Below are 21,207 nucleotides of genomic sequence, written 5' to 3'. Positions count from 1 at the left end.
TTTCATGTGTCTCTAAAGCTGTTTTTTTCTGCAAACGTTATTAAATTCTTGAAGACTATCTTAATATCTAGAAATTTTAATGGCAAAAACTCCAGACAATTGAATATGATGTGTCATGTCTCTAAATTCTCACTCTTAGGAGACTGAGGCAGAAAGGTCGTTGACTCCCTAAATTCAGAGCTGTTAAACAAAATATAGTTTTAAGCAAAGACTCCCTTCAAACAACTTGTATTGAGTAAAACAACCTTGTTTGTTTACACTGATAAAATGATGCCATTAGAATATTTTGTTTTTAAAGCGATGCCACACACTGTCTAGCATTAAAGCAATCTCTGAAGGATGTAGACAGGGTGTTGAAGACAACACACAGGTTAGTAATTATTCACTTCGTTTACAATTCTACAGCAGCAGCACAATTGAACCATACATTTATAGTCTCGTAGCTCCAGACACTTCAGAGTAGACTTCATTTGAGCCTTTGCTTACACAACCTTATTGTATGGATTTGGGGGATGTCTGATGGGCAAGTTAAACCAAATCCCTGCCAAAGGAAACACGAGATGCTCTTCTGTATCTGCCAAATTTCCCAGTCACTTTGTATACGCTTTTGAAGTCTAACATCTTAAAACTTGTATTCTGTAGTAGCTTGTAAAAATCACCACCACGATGAAGATTTCTTCCAAAGTTAAAACTCCTACATCACAAAGCACAAAACGTTAACCTTACCAGTATTCTTTCAGAGGATGAGTCTTCATGCTACCATACAGAAAATTCGGGAAAGGGAGTCACAATCTAGCATAGACAACTCTCATTTTTTCCGGTAGTTTATCTCTACATACCCGTTACTGTGACTTTCCTGTTTGACTTCTAAAATCAACGCAGTAAAAGTATATTTAACAGCGTTAAGAGGAACTGGCTATCCATCAGGCCAACGATCACACGAGTGCTAAAAGTTAAAAAGTATTCTGATAGAACATATTCTCAAGTTACTGCTTAAGATCCCGGACCTTCGAAAACTTAAAACCCACGCGCTTTAGGCCACGTTATTTCCACAGTGGTGTCAGAATGAGGCAACGAGACAGCACAGGTGCAGCACCTGACGGCCTGGCTCCCTAGGGTCATCGCCACAGCAACGCGTCCTGGCCGCAAGGCAGGCCTGGGCCCAGCCTGAGAAGCGAGGGGGAACCAAGCTCCTCAGGGACCCGACGGGCGGCGCCGGTGAGAAAGGACCTCATCCTGCCAGTGCTCACTCAGCGAAACTGCAAAAGCCTCCGGCAGAGACAACGCCAGCTCTGCAGAGGCATTCCGGCCCTTAACCGCTTTCCCACTGTCTGCCCACAGGCCCTACCGCGGCAGAAAGCGCGCGACCCGGAGGTCCCGCCAGTCAAAAGAACAAGCGCGCGCCACACCATATAAGGCCTGGAGCAGGCGGCCCGGCTCCGCCCCCAGGACGTGGGCCCCGCCCCACTCCAGCCCCGCCCCCAGGCTTCGGTCCCGCCTCCTCCCGCTCCCGGGATGGGCCGCTCTCCTCCCGCTACGCACTTCTCTCCGCCCTCTCCCTTCGAATGACCTTTCCACAAAGGCCCCCGGCGCGCCTGGGAAGCCCCACAGTCACACCAGAGTAACCGTTACTGAAGGTCTGGGGTGGCAGAGCCAGTTGGCTCCGCCCTCCTGGGCCCACCCTCCACCCACCTTCCCCGCGAGCTCGCGCTGACGCTTCCCGGGGACGCGCTCGCCCCGCCCCCGGCCCCGCCCCTCGCTCTCGGGCGTGCCCGCGCGTGGGGCCCGCCGCATCCTCTCCTCCCCCTCCTCACACCGTAGCTTCTGGAGTGAGAGGCGCCCGGACTCCCCACTCGCCCCCGCGCGCGCTGCTCGCCCGGGACCAGCAGGCGCAGCTCAAGCGTCCCGGGCGAGAGTGCGCGTGCGCGCGACCGCGGGTCCCGCGCTCCCTCCCCCTCCCCTCCGCGCCTCTATAACTTGGCGGGCAAGGAGGCGGCGCCCGCGGAGTCGGAGGGCGGGGAGCTCGGAGGAGGGCGCCGGGAGTTGTGGAGACAGCCGATCGGGAAGTCGCCGCGCTTGGCCGGCGCAGCCCGTTCTCGGGCTCCTTCGCTGCCGCCCTCCGTCTGCGCCGCGGGCCTCGGCGCCGTGGGGCGGCCCGGGGTGCGCTCGCCCGCCCCGGCCCCGGCCACTGCCGCGCGCGGGCGGGATGTGGCGCCTGGTGCCCCTGAAGCTGGGCCGCCTGTCCCGTGCACTGAAGCTGGCGGCGCTCGGCAGCCTGTTGGTGCTGATGCTGCTGCACTCGCCGTCGCTGCTCGCCTCTTGGCAGCGCAACGAGCTCGCCGACCGGCGTTTCCTGCAGCTCAATAAGTGCCCGGCGTGCTTCGGCACGAGCTGGTGCCGCCGTTTCCTCAACGGCCAGGTGGGCTTCGAGACGTGGGGCCGCCTGCGCCTGCTGGACTTCCTCAACGTGAAGAACGTGTACTTCGCGCAGTACGGCGAGCCCCGCGAGGGCGGCCGCCGGCGCGTGGTGCTCAAGCGCCTGGGTTCGCAGCGCGAGCTGGCGCAGCTCGACCAGAGCATCTGCAAGCGGGCCACCGGCCGGCCGCGCTGCGACCTGCTCCAGGCCATGCCCCGCACCGAGTTCGCGCGTCTCAACGGCGACGTGCGGCTGCTCACGCCGGAGGCGGTGGAGGGTTGGTCAGACCTGGTGCACTGCCCCTCGCAGCGCTTGCTGGACCGCCTGGTGCGCCGCTACGCCGAGACCAAGGACTCGGGCAGTTTCCTGCTGCGCAACCTCAAGGACTCGGAGCGCATGCAGCTGCTGCTCACCCTGGCCTTCAACCCCGAGCCGCTGGTGCTACAGGTAGGTGCGGGCGCGGGGCTCTTCAACGCCAGAGGGAGTGCGTCCCCAACTCTCCCAAAATGCCTCTTCGCGAGTTCCCTTCCGCCCTCCCTCCTGTCTCAGTCTGGATGCCAGTGCCAGTGCGATCGCGAGCCCTTGTTCCCCTTTCCGAGGTCTAGGGCACCGCGGGCGCACTTCCTTTGCTGTCCCGCCGGGCTTGCCTAACTTCCCAGAGTCTGTCTTTGTTTTGTTTCTTAGATCAACTCCCTGTTAGTCAGCTAGTTCTGGGACCAGGTAGGAAAGATGAGATCAGAGAGTGGGGTGGTGGTAAGTGAAGGGAGCTAATTCGTGACTCGTGTTTTGCGTGGAGTTAGAAGCTAGGGAATGGGGGAAAAGTGTTGGATTTGGTCTGGGAAGGCTAAAGGCCAAGACAGGACTTTTGCATTCCTGATCCTGTGACCTGCCCTAGTCATATGGTAATCCGGTTAAGGAAGGAATTAAAGTGTTTTTAGGTCAGAGCTAGGATCGAAGAATAAAGGTGCTAGCCTCTAGCCCAACAGATTTATTTGCTCTCTTTTGACTTAATTCCGAAAATGTACCTTTTAGGAGCATAGAATGGAATCTTTTTACTGATGGCCTCAGGAAAAAAGATAAGAGAAAAATTCGGTTTATCTTTGGAGTAATTAGTGTTTCTACACGCCTCCGCCCACCCCCCTCCGGCTAAAGTGCTGTGTCCTTGGGCAGTGATTGTCCAGTAGGGGTGTGATCTCTCTTGGCTGCAAGAAAAGTTACCTGTTTTACACGTCAAGTACTAGGGAAAGTGATTTTAAATTAACCCCAAGTAATTGTTTGTATAGTTCACGCCCTTTCTCCACTAAGAATGTCACTAATGGCCAGAGGGTTTGGCCCTTGTTTCTGTTGTTTATTAAACTATGAATAGGAATGTACTCTATTTGTGGCTTGCTTTTTCTTTCAAGTTTTCTGCGTCTTAGTCAAGAGAAACTAGTCTTGATTAGTTCAGCCAACTATTCTTAGCGCGAATATTTGGTCAGATGAAGTTAATGTGAACCATAGTAAAATTTCAAGTTGCGGTTAAGATGTATGTGAAGGGTCAATTTTAAAGTTCAGGTTGTTTAATAAATGCTGTTTTATCTCTGATCAGTGTAAAATTCAGTTCAGCCTACCATGGAGGATTATTTTATTCATTAGTTTCTAGATTAGTGAGTCTCTAAAGGTTGAGTCCTTAAATACGACCCCAGTCCCCAGTCCCCACCCCTCCAAGCTGTATTTATATCAGCTAGGTCGGTCCCTGGACAGCACTTAGCAGTGTAGTTGACTGTAGTCCAAGTCAAAATCTCTTGGGGGAGGGGGGGTCCAAAATTTAGCACCTAACTTAAGGTATATACAGTTTTTGCATTTAAAATACTGAGTACCTATGGAACAATTTTTTATAGGATTGATTCTAGGTATTGATGTATTAGGAACAACTAATATTAAGATTAAACATTGTGTTTGCTTCTTTAAAAACATAGGCTTCTGAACTTGAGAAACTTTGTTATGCAGCGTCCTCACAGCAAAGCTGTCTCTCACTGCGAGCTTTTGTATCTTGCCTTGCTTGGCATTCTCAGCCTGTTTTGCAATTGAGATAGTCAAATGTGTTCGTGACTTTACATTTTCCTCACTTTATTTGAAACCTAATGCCAAAATTGCTCTGGGTGGATGATTACATGGAGTACAGGATAAATAAATGTCTGTGAGAAAATGTTTACTAGAGTGTGGCATTTGTAAACTGCATCTTTAATTTAGACCGCCCAGCTCCCAGGGGTAATACCTAAGCTTTCATGCCACATATTTGTTAAACACACTTTTTGGAGTTTTACTACCCATACAACAGTGCTTTTTTTTTTTTTTTTTAAACCTGAGGAGGTGGAGCTTAACCTAAAATCCTCCTGGAGTAGCTGCTTCCCTTATAGAAACATTTGATCTTTGGTAGTGAACTTGAGAGTATGAGTGGTGTGACTGAGAACTAGTTGAAAACATACCCGCATGTGTAACGAAGAGTACTGCTTTTATATGGTGATCTTGTGCACTACTCGTTAGCCGTGCAAACTGTACATTTGGTGGCACGGTTTCTATAAAGCCAGCTGTCTTGGTACTAATAGAAAGGTCACTCGCATTTGCTTCTTTACTTTTGCTTCATAGAGTTTTAAAGTAAGGAACCAGTGCTTTACAACTCAGAGCTGAACTCACCTTTCACTTCTTTCCAGGAGAGGGAGCCACCTAACGAATTTTTGGAAGCTGGATGATGACAAACTAGATTTTTTTAAATTTTCTATTGTCTAAAAATTTTAGGGGGAAAAAAAAAAAAACCCTTGAACGTACATTATCAAACTGTTCTTCACAAAAGTAGCAGAGTAATGATGCTTTTAAGTAATTACTCAATTACTTAAAAATCCCCTCTTTTTAAGGTACTTGTGAAACAAATGAAAATACAGATCAGTTTAACTCATTAGCTCTTAGATGGTAAGAAACAGTAAAAGATAAAGTCTCTGTTTTGGTCTGAACCAAAGTGGAAGGTGTGGTCTGTAACACACACACACACACACACACACACACACACACACACACACACACACACAAATACACACACTTTCCCTGTAACTGTGCTGTCTTGTTCCAGTGTGATGCTGAAAGATAGTGCGGCCCTTCTGTTGCTTAATGGTCTTAGCAGTTATGAAGCTTCCAGGAGAGCTGTTCTGCAATAGACAGGACCTTCATCGTGTCAGAAACCTTCATCCTCCACATTTTTACTCATCAACAGGCGTATTCTCATGCCCAGCAGGCCCTCATGGGGGGTGGGCAGTACCTGGAGTGGGGTTTGCTGGGTTTTCTGTGTGTATAACAATCTTGGGTCATTAGAAATGGAAGTAGAACATTGGAAGGTAATGTCTCTGCGGGTGCCTGTGCTTACTACCTGTTCTTGAAAAGGGGTGAGGTCAGGATGCGGAGTGTCTGGAGATCCCGAATCGCAGCCTCCATCTGTGACTGACCCAGAAGCGCTGGCAAGTGAAGAAAAGAAAGCCCTTGGTTGTTTGGGGGGGGGGGGAGAGCCAAGAATTTGTTTAACTATATTATATTGGTAAAACTGTATTTGCCTTACATTTTCTGTATCATGGCTTTAGGACTTAGTTTTTATAGTATGCAATTACCATTGTTCAAGCTGTGACTTTTAAGCTTTTCTTTTACTTGTGAAAGGCAAAATATTATTATATACAGGGCGTTTGGTGGGGTTTGACGCACGGTAAACAGAATAAATGCAAGCATATGGACAGAGGGTGACTGTAATCACCTAGGACATTTGGTCAGCTTCCGGAAACACACAGAGTGTGGCTGCTGACAGACTGTGAACTGAACCTTGGCTAGACTGATCTCATCCGCTGTGGCAGAGCCAATGGAAGTTTGCAGAGAGCGCTGAGTAGTGCTTTCGCCTCAGTAGCAGCCTGAGTTCAGGATGATGTACTTCTTGGTGCCTTGCTAGAAAGAACTTTTTGAAATAGACAATAAGGATTATGACCACTGAGATAAGATAAACGTTGAGATAAGTTGATAAACATTCTTTTTAATGGAATAACTTTCTTTTCTCCCAAATTGAATTAGTTCCTTTGATTCTGCCCTGTTTGGAGTGGTAGGGTTCTCATTCTTGATTTGAGCAATTGTTTTTCTTTGTTGCTGTCGTTTAGCTCTAACTGATAGATTTAATTGATCTTGTCTAAAAGAGGAGTGGACTGGGGTGCTAGGTCTCTGCTAGGGTGTGCATGTGAGGTCAGATCAAACAATCTTTCAAGCTTTTCTTATATTTAAATTTTACACACATGTACTCAGATTTCAAAACAAAAGTCCTGTTAAGGAGGAGAAAAATAAGAGGCAAGCACCTTGTTCAGCAGTGCTTCCCAGAATGGATGTTTTCGCCTCCTTGGAAGTTTGAGGCAGGCAGGGCTGTGGCTCCTTCAGGTTCTCCCTCTGGCAGCGGGTTTAATAAATGCATTCCTGCGCACACAGAGAGGTTTAATAAATGCATTCTTGCGCACTCAGAGAGGTTTAATAAATGCATTCCTGCGCACACAGAGAGGTGGGCTTTGTTTTCTTTTGGTGCTCAGCTCAGTCTTCCTGCTTCAGCCTCCAGTGCTAGGACTGCAGCTGTGATCACACACCCTGCAGGGCAGAGGAGAGCACTTGTCAATCTTCAGTTCTTACGCTCTGTGTGTGTGCATGTGTGTGTGTGTGTGTGTGTGTGTGTGTGTGTGTGTGTGTGTGCTTACATTTGTGGTTTCATTAACATGTTTGACACTTGACTAAATCTCATGAAAATATAAATGAACATAACAGAAACAGTTTTGTATACCTCGGGTCCGAAAATGAAGGGGCATTTTTATTTATTTATTTAGGAAAACCAATGAAACAGACATCCGTAAGGAAGCATGCCTTCATATGTCCACTGCATGGGGGATTAGTCTGCCTTACCCTTGTTGCTGGAAATAGTGATCTTTTTGTCTTTGCTGCTGATTGTTCTTTTTCCTGTGCTGGACTTTCTGGTCTTGGGTGGCCAGTTTTTCAGAAGATTGTAAGATTGGCTTTTGCTTTTTTGTTTTGTTTTGTTTTTAACCTTGTGACTGCTCTGACCTGTTACTGTCATTGATTGCTACTGAGTTTTCACAGATTGCTGACTTTTATTCCTGTACCTTCCATTCCTCTGTATAGTGAACTAATAATAGTGGCCTGGAGGATGTAAAGACTTCATTCCTTACGTCTGTGGTGAATTTGAAACCATTGTGAAATGACTCAAAGGTGGGGGTAATTATCCACCCTAATTATAAACCCTGGAAAGTTTAGGTTTGGCCGTGAACTGTTGATCTTCCTGTCCTACTTCCCAAGTTCTAGGACTTCAGGCCATGTGTCACCAAGCCTGGTCTTTAGAAAGTTTTAAAGGCGGGGGTGGGGGTGTGGGGCGGAGGTTGTGGAGGGGTAACCGAGAAGGGGGATATCATTGGAAATGTAAATGAATAAAATGATTAATAAAAAAGGTAAAATTATATATTAAAATTATTTATCCAATTTATAAGTTGTAAAGAAGTTATCTGAAATACTAAAGAGCTTATTAGATGTGCAGTCAAAATAATTGAATTTTGTTTATTCATTTGGCAAACTGTCTTGTAAGGTATTTGCACTAAAAGATTAGAGAGACTACTCTGGGTGCATACACACACACACACACACACACACACACACCAGTTACAATGAAAGTTATTATACAAATTAGATGTCTCATTTGAGGGTTGGGAGAGGGCAAAGGGGATAGAATACTAAAGGGGTGAGATTTTGCGTGTTTGGAGGTAGAAAGGTGGGGTCTTTGCTCAGATTGTGCTCATTTATATTCTGCAATGACATGAATTTATTCGACGATGACATGTGGGGAAATCACCCAAGTGTCTGAGCCCTGAGGTTTAATTTACAGACTGAGGATGTCAGTGCTTACTGGTCAGGATTGCTTAAAGATGAAAAGACATGGAGCATATGCAATGATATGTAAAATGTCTGCAATTCATAAACATGAAATCCTTACAATGTATTCTTGCAAGCTTTCTCATTTTCAGACAGCTATAGTAGTTGAAAGATTATTTACCTTTAGTATATTGTGCTGATTATGTCTTACACACACACACACACACACACACACACACACACACACACACGTACCCTACGTATCTACATAGCTCTTAACTTCAGGTTCTAGTTTACTGGGGACAATCATTTAAAGGGGGTTAGGCATTTGTCACATATGAGTTAAATGAAGTAGAATAAATATCATAAATACAAAACAAATTATTTTTCTTGATAAAGTTTATCCAGTACATGACATTGCTGAATGATGTAAAACAGAAGTGACGTCAGAGTTACTATGCCATTGCTGGATGCTGCCAGCCACCGTTGTATACCACCTTTGGGTTACAGCAGAGGTGACAGTTCAGGATACAGTTTGCACAGCTTCAGTTTTAAGAATGGGTGGCACACGAGAACAAGACAATTTTGAATGTTAACATTCAATGAAGAGGTCAGGGAAACTCTCTGGTGGAAAAAAATCCGGGAGGGGCTCAGGTGAGAGTCCTCTTGCCTGGGAATAGGGAAGGCTAGTTGAGCATAAGACACAGGGTACTCAGGCTGGGTGAGCTCAGAGTTTATTTCAAAGCAGTGGAGAATTAAAAGTAGTTTTGGAGAATGAATTTAAGGAAAGTAACTTCTAAGACTTGTTGGGTTAAGATGTAAAGAGAAGTAAAAGAAATCTTAAGAGTCTACTGTTAGACTCTATTGTAAGAAAGCACACAGAAGAAATGGGCGGGGGAACTTGGGTTTCGACCATCAGAATATTAATCTCTGTGAAATAGCGCCTGGCATTTATTTAATGGTGGGAGACACTGCTGTTGGCAGATGCTTCACTGTCCTTGAGAAGAGTTGTGTTTGGAACCAAGGAAGCCAGCACTGTGTTGACTGAAGAAAGTAAGATCACGTTCTTAGGTTATCAGGCCCTAAAGAGCTCGCCTTTATTTCTTTTAATGTTTTTTTTTAATTGGTAACAAATGTTTGTACTTACACATTCAAGTTAGAAATGTGGGTAACAGTTGCTGTTTGTAGAGTAGATAAGAAAGGATCTGTTGAGGTTAGTACATTTTTGCATAAAGCTTTGCCAAGTGAGTTTTGGCTGCGTGTGTGTGTGTGTGTGTGTGTGTGTGTGTGTGTGTGTGTGTGTGTGTGTGTGTGTGTGTGTGTGTAAAATCTGTCCTACAAGATGACTTATTTCTATTTAATTTAGGTAGGTTTTGTTAATGTATGTGACATTGGTTTTCTATTTTGCTTACAGCCATTTGGCATGATGTTCAGTTAACACAACCTTGCTATTTTCAAAGCATTGGTTAATGTTGGAATTTGAGGCAGGTGGAAAGTGACATTCAGAAAATGATTTCATGATAATAAATGAGGCGTATCCTGAGACCTAAAATATCTTGAGGTTTTAGGTGTCTGCTATATTTGTGATAAATTTTTGGCTGCTACTTCCCACTTTAAATTAAGAAGTTAAGATCTCACAGAAATTCTAGTAGAAATTAGGTAACTATTAAATCTTCCTAGTAACTTTACTGTATTCCCTCTCTAGACAGTTCACAAAACTGTGAACACATTAGTCTGTCACCAACACAGCACAGTTGACTAATCTGTATGAACAGCTGTTACAACATGTATTGCCACACTGGGATTTCATTCAGATTTGGGCTTTTAAAATAATTCTAAGATTGAAATTAAACCTTTAAACATTCAGGCACTCCTTATAACATTTGCTTTCTTCAAATGTTCTCAAGTTTAAATTTTGTGTACTTTTCTCAAATGTTCTCAAGTTTAAATTTTGTGTGCGCAGAATCCCAGTTATAGAAGAACTATGGGCATTTTATGTTGTATATTTTGGTGAGTGATAGACTTTTTAAAGTTAGTTTATTAGGAATCTCCTTTAAAAAATCCTAAGTGGTAACACATTTCTCATGTGTTTATTTGATATTTTCTCATGAATTGAAGTTATATACCTTTCAAAAGATTGCTAGTATTCTTCTATGACAAATATTTGAGTAATTAAATTTTAGTATATAAAACTAATATTGGTTACGTAGGAGTAAAAGACAGTAGAGCACCAGCCTTTATAAGTTGGCTCTATTTTGTTCCGTTAGTCTTATGTCATTTACAGGAAAATAGTAAGTCCTTTGAGATCTGTTTCCTTCCTCTGTAAAACTGGAATGATATTTATATTATTGTTTTCATTAGGCAGGTCCAGAACCAAAGGGGAAAGGCCTATGTACTCTCTGAATTTAACAAACTTTCTAAAGGTCTGCTTCCCCAAATCTACGTATTCATCCAGAAATGCGCTTACTTTCTTGATAGAAAACATCTATGAATAACACCTTCTAAATATGAATTCCAAATGCTTCATTAACCACTTATTACCAAAAATAAAAAATCACTGTGTTCAGTAAAAAGACAAAAGGATTCAAATATGTTGAGTTGGTTCTGTGTATTATAAGTCTAACTTATTAGCACAGTGTTAATCGCCATAAAGTCCAGGGGTAATGAAAGGCAAAGTCAGGCCAGCTATGGTTCTTTTGCAGTAGTCAAGATAAATTCAAAGCAGACTGCTATTAATTTTCAGTTCAATATTCCACGGTTTCAGAATTTTCTCTGATTTTATAAAGGTAACTACATAACCTGTGCTGTTAGCACAGAGCAGCATTCCTCAAGCAGATGTTAGGATCCAGAGTAATGTAGGCTATTCGCCCTCCATGTTCTCTAAATGGTAAGTGTTCAGTAGACTGATTGACAGTGGATGTGCTAAGAGCAGCCCAGGTGTGGTAACCTAGTGAAAACGAACGCCCGAGAAGTTGTAGCACATGAGAGAAGTAGCTTGACTGAGTATGGAGTGGGGAGAACTGGGTTCTGGTCTTGAGAGGTAGAGATTGAGATCTTTGTCTTGCCTTATAATTTCAAACCCATTATTCTAATGTGCTGTGTAATACTTTCCTTTTAGTGTAGGAGTTCCGTTGAAGACTGTATGTTACAGAAGGTGTAACATATCTGCATTACAGTCTTACCCATAACCTTTATGTGTGGGCTCCATGGTCTTTTTTTTTTTCTCCTGTTTTGTTTTTGTGTAGTAGAAGGTGACCTGGGTAAATGTCTGGCATTTAGACAGTGTCCGTGCACCTAGTGCTCTTACTGACGTCACTTAAGTTTTGTGAACTTACGGTTTTATTGTCCAAGAATAAACAAAATTCTCAGATGCGATAGTTTGTATTATACTTCAAGACCAAAACATTTTATTTTTCAAGTTAAAATTGAAGGCATGTACAATATTTAGATCCTAGCAGTTAATCATGCTTAGATTAACTATTTTAATTAATCTCTGTCTTTGTGGATCTCAATCATTTCCAGGGCCTCACACATAATGTATAAGTGTTCTGTCATTGCACCATGTGCTTTATAAAAATAATTCTTATGTTTACATTAATATTCCAGAGTTGTTTTTGTGCTGTCGCTAATTTAAGTTTTAAAGTTCATTAGTGGAAAAGCAAATATGTTGATTTACAACTGTCTTGTACCTTTATGCAGTCTTTACTTTTATAACATTGATAGTCTATATTTTGTACATGCAATAATTTACAAACATTTATAAAAAGTCGAGAGGCCCTGCTCCATTTGCTGTTGGTACTGTTCTGAGTCTGAAAATTCTCCTTCTTTTTGGAAGCACTTGCACATTTTTCGATTGTAAAGAGTAAATAATTAAATAAAATAATTGCATATTTCAGATTAAATGAAACTCTTTGGTTTTAGATAGTTTGAATATCTGGTCTTCAGATTTTTGTTTTAAGTAAGGGCACCTAGGCCTCTATAATAAACTTTTTAATTCCAGCTACTGTATTTTATATTTGTAGGAGTTTGCCAATAAGAAAAAAATACCCATTTTTCAATATTACTTTATATTTAACAAATCTAAGCTCTAATGAACTCAAAATGACTGTCAAATTCTGGTTGGCTATGGTGTTCTGGTTGTAAGCCAGGGTTGTTTTAAAGTTGGCTTCCAACTCTGAGCTATTTTTTAATTTTTTATTTTTTTGTACTACAGTATGTTTAATAAAATTCAGTTCTCATAAATGAAAAGTTCTTTGATTATACAATGAAATAATACTGTCTTATAAGCAAATGATGTGACTTCAGTGATTAAAGCTCTTCCAAAAGAGTAGGTAGCAAGCTATGTGAAAGAATTGTCTCTTAAAACGAGGCATAAGATGTCAGTTAAAAATCACGAGCAGTCACAATGCTAATATCAAAGTTGTTCAATATGACGTTTGTTCATGTATTTTACCCTCCTCTATGAGGGGCATGGGTAATGAAGTGTACATTTGACTGTCGTTTGCCAGTTGGAAAGACTCCAAAAACAAGGAGGCATTTATACATGTGCAGATGTTGGCAGGGATCCCTTCTCTCTTGTCAAAGACCATTTTATTTTCACAAAGATATGCTTGTGTCTGTTCTACAATATGGCGTGTGAATAATACGCTGTATGGAGGTGGTTTTGTCTGTCTTCTTACATGATAAAATAATGTGATGCCACACACTTCCTAAACTTTCAGTGTTCCATTTTTACGTCAGGATCTTTTATACGTTCACACTTTTTGTAAATAGCCAAGTCTGTTTGTAGCCATTTGTCTAACAGAAATGTCAAGGTCATGAGATATTTTAAATTGAGAGGAAAGTTGAAGCAGTGTGTGGTTTGTGAGCAGTTTCTGCACTGCATGTTTCATCCGAGCGAACGCCTGTCACTTTACTCAGTGTCCAAGAGAAATAAAAATATCGTTAAGGATTAAAACCACATTTGCCTATAATTTCTAAAGACTAAGTAGCTGTTGTCTCTGCCCCAGAGTGAATCCATTAATTTACTGTATTTAAGATCCACGATATCTTTTCATATAATTAGTATTTTGTCATAGAATACTTAGAAGTAAAAGTTGTATCTGCCAAGTACAATTGTTGTGTATATCTAGACTAAAGGAGGTTCAAAGTCGATGTAGCTCTAGTAGAAGCAGTTCTAGATGTTTCTCTTCTAGCACAAGGACTTTAAAATAAGCTTTAAATTAAATTAAAAGTCGAGGCAAAATTAGCATTGCTTTTGGTTTTTTAGTTTTTGCTGTGTTTTGTTTTTTAAAGAAGGAAGGCTCTGCTCTTCAAGTGTATGTAGATTAGTCAGAGTTTGACAATGGAAGTTGGTTCTCTGGAGGGTTTTAAGGTTCTATTTGCTGTCTTCCTGGTTTACCTCCACTCCTTTAATGCTGGTTTAAGTATCATTTCATAATTTTTTTTTCAGCTAAGAAGTACAAGACTGGCACGAACTTCTGGCCTTGTAACCTTACACATGAAACTACTAATTAACTCTTAACCATCTTTTGTTTTTCTCCAGAGTTCACTTTTGTCGCAGCATATGCTGGTGGTAGAAAGTATCTTTGATGGGCAGGGGTGTTGCTCATTTGTAAAGCCTGACGTGCACAGGGCCCTGATTGGATCTCAGCATGGGATCATGGGCAGATCTAGGTGATAATTAAGTTCAAAATGACTTGTTTATGGTTATAAAGACATTACTTTTTGAAAAGCCCATTAGAAAACCTCACTAGTGTGAAAAAATTAATTTTGAGGCTGGAGCAGGGGGAAAAGGTTAAAACAAGCCTAACCCAAGTCATGGATGCTCAGAATGTTGGCCGTGCTGAGACCAGCGTATTCTTTCCCAGACCTGGATATTATTGTCAAAGGGCCAAGAATCCTTCCCAGCATGGTCTTGAGTGCTTCTGGATTGGTTAGGGCCTCTTGGAGTGAACAAACTTTAGTATAGTTACAAACACCATACGATTTGTTCAGTGTCTGTTATTCTAAAATAAAAGCCTGTAGCTAAACAAAGCCTCTATAATTCATCCTCATTGCCCACATAGCACAGTGCCTAACTGGGTACATAATTACTCGTTAATGTATTTTTCAGGACTATCTAGTCAAAGGAAACCATTGATTGCTTGCATGTGTAGAAATAAAAAAGATAGGAAAGCATAAATGTTTTTAGAATTGGTAATAAAGACAGTGTCTCTTACCTTGTGTTGATAAATTGGTTTCTGGGATATTGAAAAGTAGGTCACAGATTTCAGGTACAAAGTTTTTCCCATTCTTTCATGCCTGTGGTAATGTAATGGTATGAGTGAGGAGGAAGGTGAAGTTTATACTGGTGAACTGTACCTAGTAGGAATCCCCACTGACCTCATCTAGGGAGAGGTACTTAAGGCAACGTCTTCAGACTGTATCATAATATTAGATAATTCTTTTGTAGAGTTTTCCATCTGATGAAGGTTGGCCATTTGCAAAGTATCTCGGAGCTTGTGGAAGAATGGTGGCTGTAAATTACGTTGGAGAAGAACTGTGGAGTTATTTTAATGCACCATGGGAGAAAAGAGTTGACCTTGCTTGGCAGTTAATGGAAATAGCAGAGCAGCTTACAAACAATGACTTTGAATTTGCACTCTACCTCCTGGACGTCAGCTTTGACAATTTTGCAGTTGGTCCAAGAGATGGGAAGGTAATCATTGTGGATGCTGAAAATGTTTTAGTTGCCGACAAAAGATTAATTAGACAAAGTAAGTATATAATTTTCAGATTTATCTTTTGCACATTTTCTATTTTTAAATGTTACATTTATAATAAAATCTTAATCCTCTTCTTAAGATGACAAACTTGTATCTTATTTTTAAATTTTGTACAGCCAGGGTCAGCAAATATTTGTTATACTTCTAATTAGAGTTTTCTCTATATTTGGCAAAGTCTCTGTATTTAATGAATACAGCCCACTCATCCCTGTGTGTGTGGAGTCTGGCGGTATGTGTACATGCATGCATATCTTTTGCCATACTGTGCTTTGTAGTTTGGGACACAGCTTATTAAACTGGGTCACAACATCAAAAGGGGTTACGTAACCAAATGTGGGGGTTGGGGAAAAATTTGGTAGCAGTCAAAGAATTCTAAATTGTGCAACCAGCAAAAATGAATTCAAACGCAAGTAAATAACGAATGTGGAGTATTTATGCCAGCGGTTGCTTGTGCTGTGTCATGTAGCTTCTGCAGCCTAGAGTTCGAAAGCACAGAGCTCACCGCTACCCCATACATCATCAGTCACTGCTCCCTGGATCACCTCTGCACAGATTGCAGACTGCTGGGCCTCATCGATTGCAAACTATTTGTATAAGCTCTACAAATGTTGGACCATAGAAAACTTGATATTTTCCTACAATCATTCCTTGGCATGTAAATATCAAATAAGTGATTTTTAGATTGTATTATGTAGGAATAGTTGATATTAAAAATCATTCTTTTAGTTGCTGGATAAGTTTTCATTAAAAAAAAAATCAACTTTCGTTTGGTATTAGGACAGAATGATTAGCTCTAAAGGCAATTCTCCCAGTTTCTGGCAGGTGCCTATCCACAGTAACATTCTCAGCATTGACTACTGCAAACTCAAGAATATCCAGCGCTGAAGAACAAGATGCTGTTTTGTGTCTTGCAAAATATTAGGTACTCAGCTGAGGGTTAATTCTTACATAAAAATAAACAAACATTCATTTCCTCAGTATGAGTTTTTCCTTTCTTTAGTAAACATTGCAACTATATATCAACTAATTGTTTCAAAATAGTTTAATGGTTTCTTATTGTCAAATATTTGATTTATATCCCTATATATTCAGAGTTGTAGAAGCCTTTCTTGAGCAGACAGAGGCTGTGCATAGAAACATTGAGACCCCCTTGTTTAGCTTACTGCAAAAGGAAGTTCATGCTGTTACAGGTCATAAACTGGAGCTGCTCTTGTGAAGGGTTTATTTCTCAGCAGGATCTTTAAGGAGTGTTCTGTTTTCTTCTGGGGTCCCCATTGTGGTGGTTTTGTCTTATTTTAACTTGGGCGATGACTAGCACTGCAGATCTGACTTAGTTTAACATTAGTGATTTTATATCTTCATCCAGACTTTGCTGTCTATTTATTTGTGAGCTCTCTGCATGATTGGTAGGCTAAGTGTGGGAAATGTTTTGAAATTCAAATACTATAGGAACTTCAAAGTGTGAGGGATAAGTAAGCTATATTCTAGAAGTAATTTGGCTAGAAAAAGAAATGTTAGGGAAACCATGTTCTCAACCGAATCTCAACGCTCAAGCAGGTAACAGAGGAGCATCACAGGTTTTAAGCCAGTTTAGAATACATATGGCATTAGAGGCCAGCCTGGGCTGCAGTAAGACCTTTTTTCTACCAAATAAACCGAAGAAGTGTTGCTCCTCCTTGGTGAGAATCTTCCTTTCTTAGCTTATCTCACCCCGGACGTAAGGGATAGGAGCACTCTTAGGTTACCTTCAAGCATTTCCTAGTTGTGATGCCTGGTTCATGCGGCTGGCAGGCAGCTGTATGGTCACTGCATTTTCTATGATCTTCACAGTCCTGCTGAGGGCTTACTCTTTCTTAACACATATGACAGGCCCTCCTGAATGTCCTAGCTATTTCATATTATAAAACATCCACTCCATTATGTTAGTATTTCCTGCCTTGCCATCCAGTTAGAACCTTACACTTTGCTCTCTTAGTCATAATTTTTGTTTCAAATATTTCTTTGATTTGGCTTTTCTTTCTAAACCTTCTTTAATTACTGAGGTAACTTTTAAAAAAGTTATATTTATTTGTGTGTTTGTGGGTATATGTATGTGATGTGGGTACGCCATGGTGTACGTGTGGAGCCACAGGATAACTTAGAGACCCTTTTGTCAGTCACCTTCCATCATGCGAATCATCAGGTTTAGCATTATCTGCTAAGCCATCTCACAGGCCTGCAATGACCTTCTGACCCCTCCTGGCTTTGACCCAAAGTTACCTTCTTTCTGAGCAGTAGGTGCTCATACATGCAAGTTACAGCTTGCTGCTGCTGCTGCTGCTGCTGCTTGTTCTTCTTGTTCTCGTTCTCCTCCTCCTCCTCTTCCCCCTCCTCCTCCCCCCCAGATTCACTTGTACCTATTTCTTGGTATGTGTCTCACACTAGCTACACTGCTGTTTCCTCAGAGGTGCAGACCAGTGTCCCTGTGTGCATCTCTTTGCGGATACTGTCTTATGGGCCACAACAGTCAACACTATTGTCCCTTAATTTTTTGACTTGCTATCTTTTTTCCCTGTTTTTTTTTAATTCTTTTTTTTTATTGGATTTTTTATTTACATTTCAAATATTATTCCCTTTCCCGATTTCCTGTGTATAAGCCCCCATCCCATCCCCCCCCTTCTATAAGGTTGTTCTCCCTCCCCACCCTGACATTCCCCTACACTGAGGGGGTCCAGCCTTGGCAGGACCAAGGGCTTCTCCTCCCATTGTGCCCAACAAGGCCATCCTCTGCTACATATGACTTGCTATGTTTTAAGATCAAAAATAAGGTGTTCTTATGTAGTTGCCTGACACTCCAGGCAGAAATCTAGATCTTTCCAGTCTTGTAGCATTAGGTGATGGTTTATGATCCTCTGTGTTAGAGGAAATCCTGGATGAACCTGAAAAATGGGGCCTTATTTGATCCCTTCTACTTGAGATCCCAATAAAAGATGATTTTATGAATTATTAAAGCACTTGAGTTTTACCATGTATATTTTATATGTAAGAGTACAGGACAAAGGTCTGTTAATTAATGGGATACTCTATTCGAGAACCGCAGGAAATTGTTTTTCAAATAAACATTTCTGATTTTTCATTCACAGATAAGCCTGAGAATTGGGACGTATGGTATGAAAGCAAGTTTGATGACTGTGACAAGGAAGCTTGCTTATCATTTTCAAAAGAAATCCTTTGTGCTCGTGTCACTGTGGACCACAATTACTATGCTGTTTGTCAAAACCTCTTATCTAGACATGCCACCTGGCGTGGCACTTCTGGAGGACTCCTTCATGATCCACCAAGTGAAATTGCCAAAGATGGCCGACTGGAGGCCTTGCTGGATGAGTGCACCAACCCCAAGAAGCGCTATGGCCGATTCCAGGCTGCAAAAGAACTGCGAGGCTATCTAGCACAGTTAAGTCACAATGTGAGGTAGTCAGCAGTGATCTTTTCCTTTTCTTTGCTGAAATAGCACTGGCAAAACTAAACCACCAAAAAACTGCCTAGAATAAACAAAGTGTGGAAGTATGCATCAGAGGATGATGAACTTCTGGTAGATCTTACATTAACACCCATCAAAATAAGACATTACTGTCCATTAAAGTTCTCATGATGCTTCTGCAAGTCTGTTCTTCACTTTGGAGATTGGGATACCATTGACTGCTTTTTCCCCTCCCCATACCTGAGTGGATTATACTGTTAAGCTATTGGAAAGGAGTCTGATAGTTACATGGCTTGTGTATCAAAGGGTACTTGGTACTTAGTTCGCATTTCTATCATGATTTTGTGAATCTCTTGCATTTACTTTGAATGTCAAGTTAGATTGGCCTGTTTTATAGGCCACATTTTCCTTCTGATGTGTAAAATCATTTCCCATTTTTTAAAAGTTTTACACAACCAGGTTACTATAGGTGTTCATTTAAATTTTAATATAAGTAGTTTTCATTCAGTGCTATGCGGTACATACTTAACTGTTAGGGCAGGACTCCCAGGTTTACTGTCTTTACAGAGATCTTAGTATTTCATCGTGTAAATAATTTACCTCTCCCCAACCTTCTATGCTTTACCATTGCATGATAATATCATTTCAGGTTATTTAAGAGTTAAATCCCTCAATGCCAGTAATTATAAGTATACACTGAACATGGCGTTCAGCATATGCTACAAAACGGCACTGCATCCTTTGCTAAAAGGCTTCAAGAATAATACACTAGCAGTCTACACCGATTGAAGAAACAATAAAAGTCAATGTTTTTAATGCTAACTAGTCCAAGATAGTAATGCATATGCCAAAGAAATATTAAGACACATTCCTATGGTTAGGACTGAAAATAGAATTGGTCACCTTCTTATCCCACTTCAGTATTTTAGCTGTCACTCTTAAATTAAGATCTACCTGTTCCTTTAATGCTGACAGTTGAGCTACTGCTGATATTTAAAAAATGTATAACTTAAAGACCTTCGACTCTTTTATTCATTGGTAGTTTTTCCAAAATGAATATGGTGATCACTGTTGGAATTTAATTAGGCATCAGAACCTTTTACTTACTGATACACTAGGAACTTGTACTGTAAAGCTTGTCTGCCCATTGTGATCTTCTTTACCCAATTGCTAAATATCAGAACATCAAATTTAAATATGTGAGTAGAAAAATTAACAAATACTGTGTAAAAGTTTTGTCTATTTAAAAGCTGTTCTTTGTAAAAAGTTGGCTCTCACTAGCACAGGTAACATTTTTCTGTTTGAAGTTGTTTCTTTTGTTTGCAGTAAAGTTTGGGGCAGTGGGTTCTGGGCTGACTTACTGAAATCAGAAAGTGATTAAAACATGCACAACCAAAGCCAAGGTTTTCCTTTTCATTCATTTAGCAAATATGTGTTGATCCTCAAGCCCCATGCCAGGTGCATTTGTAGCTGCTATAAACCATCTGAACGTGACATGGTCAAGTAACTGTCAACTGTGTCAGCATAGGTACTTCTTAAGTTGACATGCCATTATTTAGGATACCACTTTCATGTTATTTGATTATTGTGATGTAAATTCTCTTTGTACCACCTTAAATTAGTTTGTTAATCCAAAGTGGAGGAAGACAGCAATAAAATGAATCCAAGTTTAAAAATGGGAAGACATAGGGTAAGAGATCTCTATTATAAAACAGGTTGCATTGTGTTTCTTCTTACACATCAGTATATTGCATAGGTCTCAATGAAACATTGACGAACTTGCTAAGCTAACTTTTTACAAACTCAAAAAATCTTTTAAAGGGCATAGGAAAAAAATCATTCAACAATAATACCCTTTTGCTTCCTTAGAGCTATGCTAAAGTATAGAATTTCAAAACAGGACACCCTTAGATTTTCCACCTATTCGTTCGTAACATGGACGCTGGAGCTCACAGGAGAGCTGTCTGTGGTTCCACAAACATCATATTTTTTGGTGAGTGACTGTGGTTGTGATTACAGAGCAAGAAGTAAGGCTCTCCAGGCAGTGATGGCTACTTCAGGTATGACTACCATGAGAGACTATGTGGAATTTCTTTTATCTTTGGAGACGTTTGAGAAGCTAGTAAAAGAATTAGGAATTTAAAATTACAGGGAAAAATATGTATGTGAAAAGCAATAAGTATTTTGTTCTCTTTGCTATCCAGATGCTCACACTCAGATATTTATTATACAGCAGCAGTCTATATTTTTAATCATTGCCCATTAATAGACGCAGTGAAATATTTTTGAATCAAACATTTGGGGTTTGTATGTGCATTTAAATTGTCTTTTGTACTGTATGTTACTGTTTAATTTGAATATTTTATCAGAACTGTCTCCCTGTGCCTTTATAATATAAAGTTGTTTTCTGCAACTTTTAATGATCTTAATAAAGAATACTTTAAGAACCATACTTTGCCGACTCTGTCTTCAACTCTGCAAGTTTTTCTTGAGCAAAAAACAAATAAAAAATTAGTTAATTCACTTTAGTTAGTTTTTGGAAATTGGCTCAGTTGAATGTGAGCTGAGTATAAGGTACCTGCTTTGTTTTTCTTACTACTAAGAACTGGGAAAAGCTTAGGAAATGTCAAATGTACATC

The 21,207-nt window shown here is 41.0% G+C and overlaps 1 protein-coding gene across 1 annotated transcript; it reads left to right on the top strand.

Moving 5' to 3' along the window:
• The first annotated feature begins 1,872 nt into the window (after nucleotides 1–1,872).
• On the top strand, nucleotides 1,873–21,020 carry Dipk2a (divergent protein kinase domain 2A). The gene is made up of 3 exons (XM_032909896.1): nucleotides 1,873–2,863; nucleotides 14,796–15,099; nucleotides 18,231–21,020. Exons 1-3 carry the CDS (start codon nucleotides 2,207–2,209, stop codon nucleotides 18,560–18,562), a joined length of 1,293 nt encoding a protein of 430 aa, XP_032765787.1. The 5' UTR covers nucleotides 1,873–2,206; the 3' UTR covers nucleotides 18,563–21,020.
• The last annotated feature ends 187 nt before the right edge of the window (nucleotides 21,021–21,207 follow it).

Source organism: Rattus rattus, chromosome 8 (genome assembly GCF_011064425.1).
Source record: "Rattus rattus isolate New Zealand chromosome 8, Rrattus_CSIRO_v1, whole genome shotgun sequence".
Classification (NCBI taxonomy): domain Eukaryota; kingdom Metazoa; phylum Chordata; class Mammalia; order Rodentia; family Muridae; genus Rattus; species Rattus rattus.
The sequence above is the reverse complement of the archived record's forward strand: the minus strand, read 5'-3'. Positions and strand labels throughout refer to the sequence as shown.

Bases quoted from the DNA above. Each gene is read 5' to 3' on its own strand.
- Dipk2a (XM_032909896.1), top strand. From the start codon at position 2,207: ATGTGGCGCCTGGTGCCCCTGAAGCTGGGCCGCCTGTCCCGTGCACTG. The intron at 2,864-14,795 runs GTAGGTGCGGGC...ATTCTTTTGTAG, and splicing joins CCGAGCCGCTGGTGCTACAG to AGTTTTCCATCTGATGAAGG. The intron at 15,100-18,230 runs GTAAGTATATAA...TTTCATTCACAG, and splicing joins CAAAAGATTAATTAGACAAA to ATAAGCCTGAGAATTGGGAC.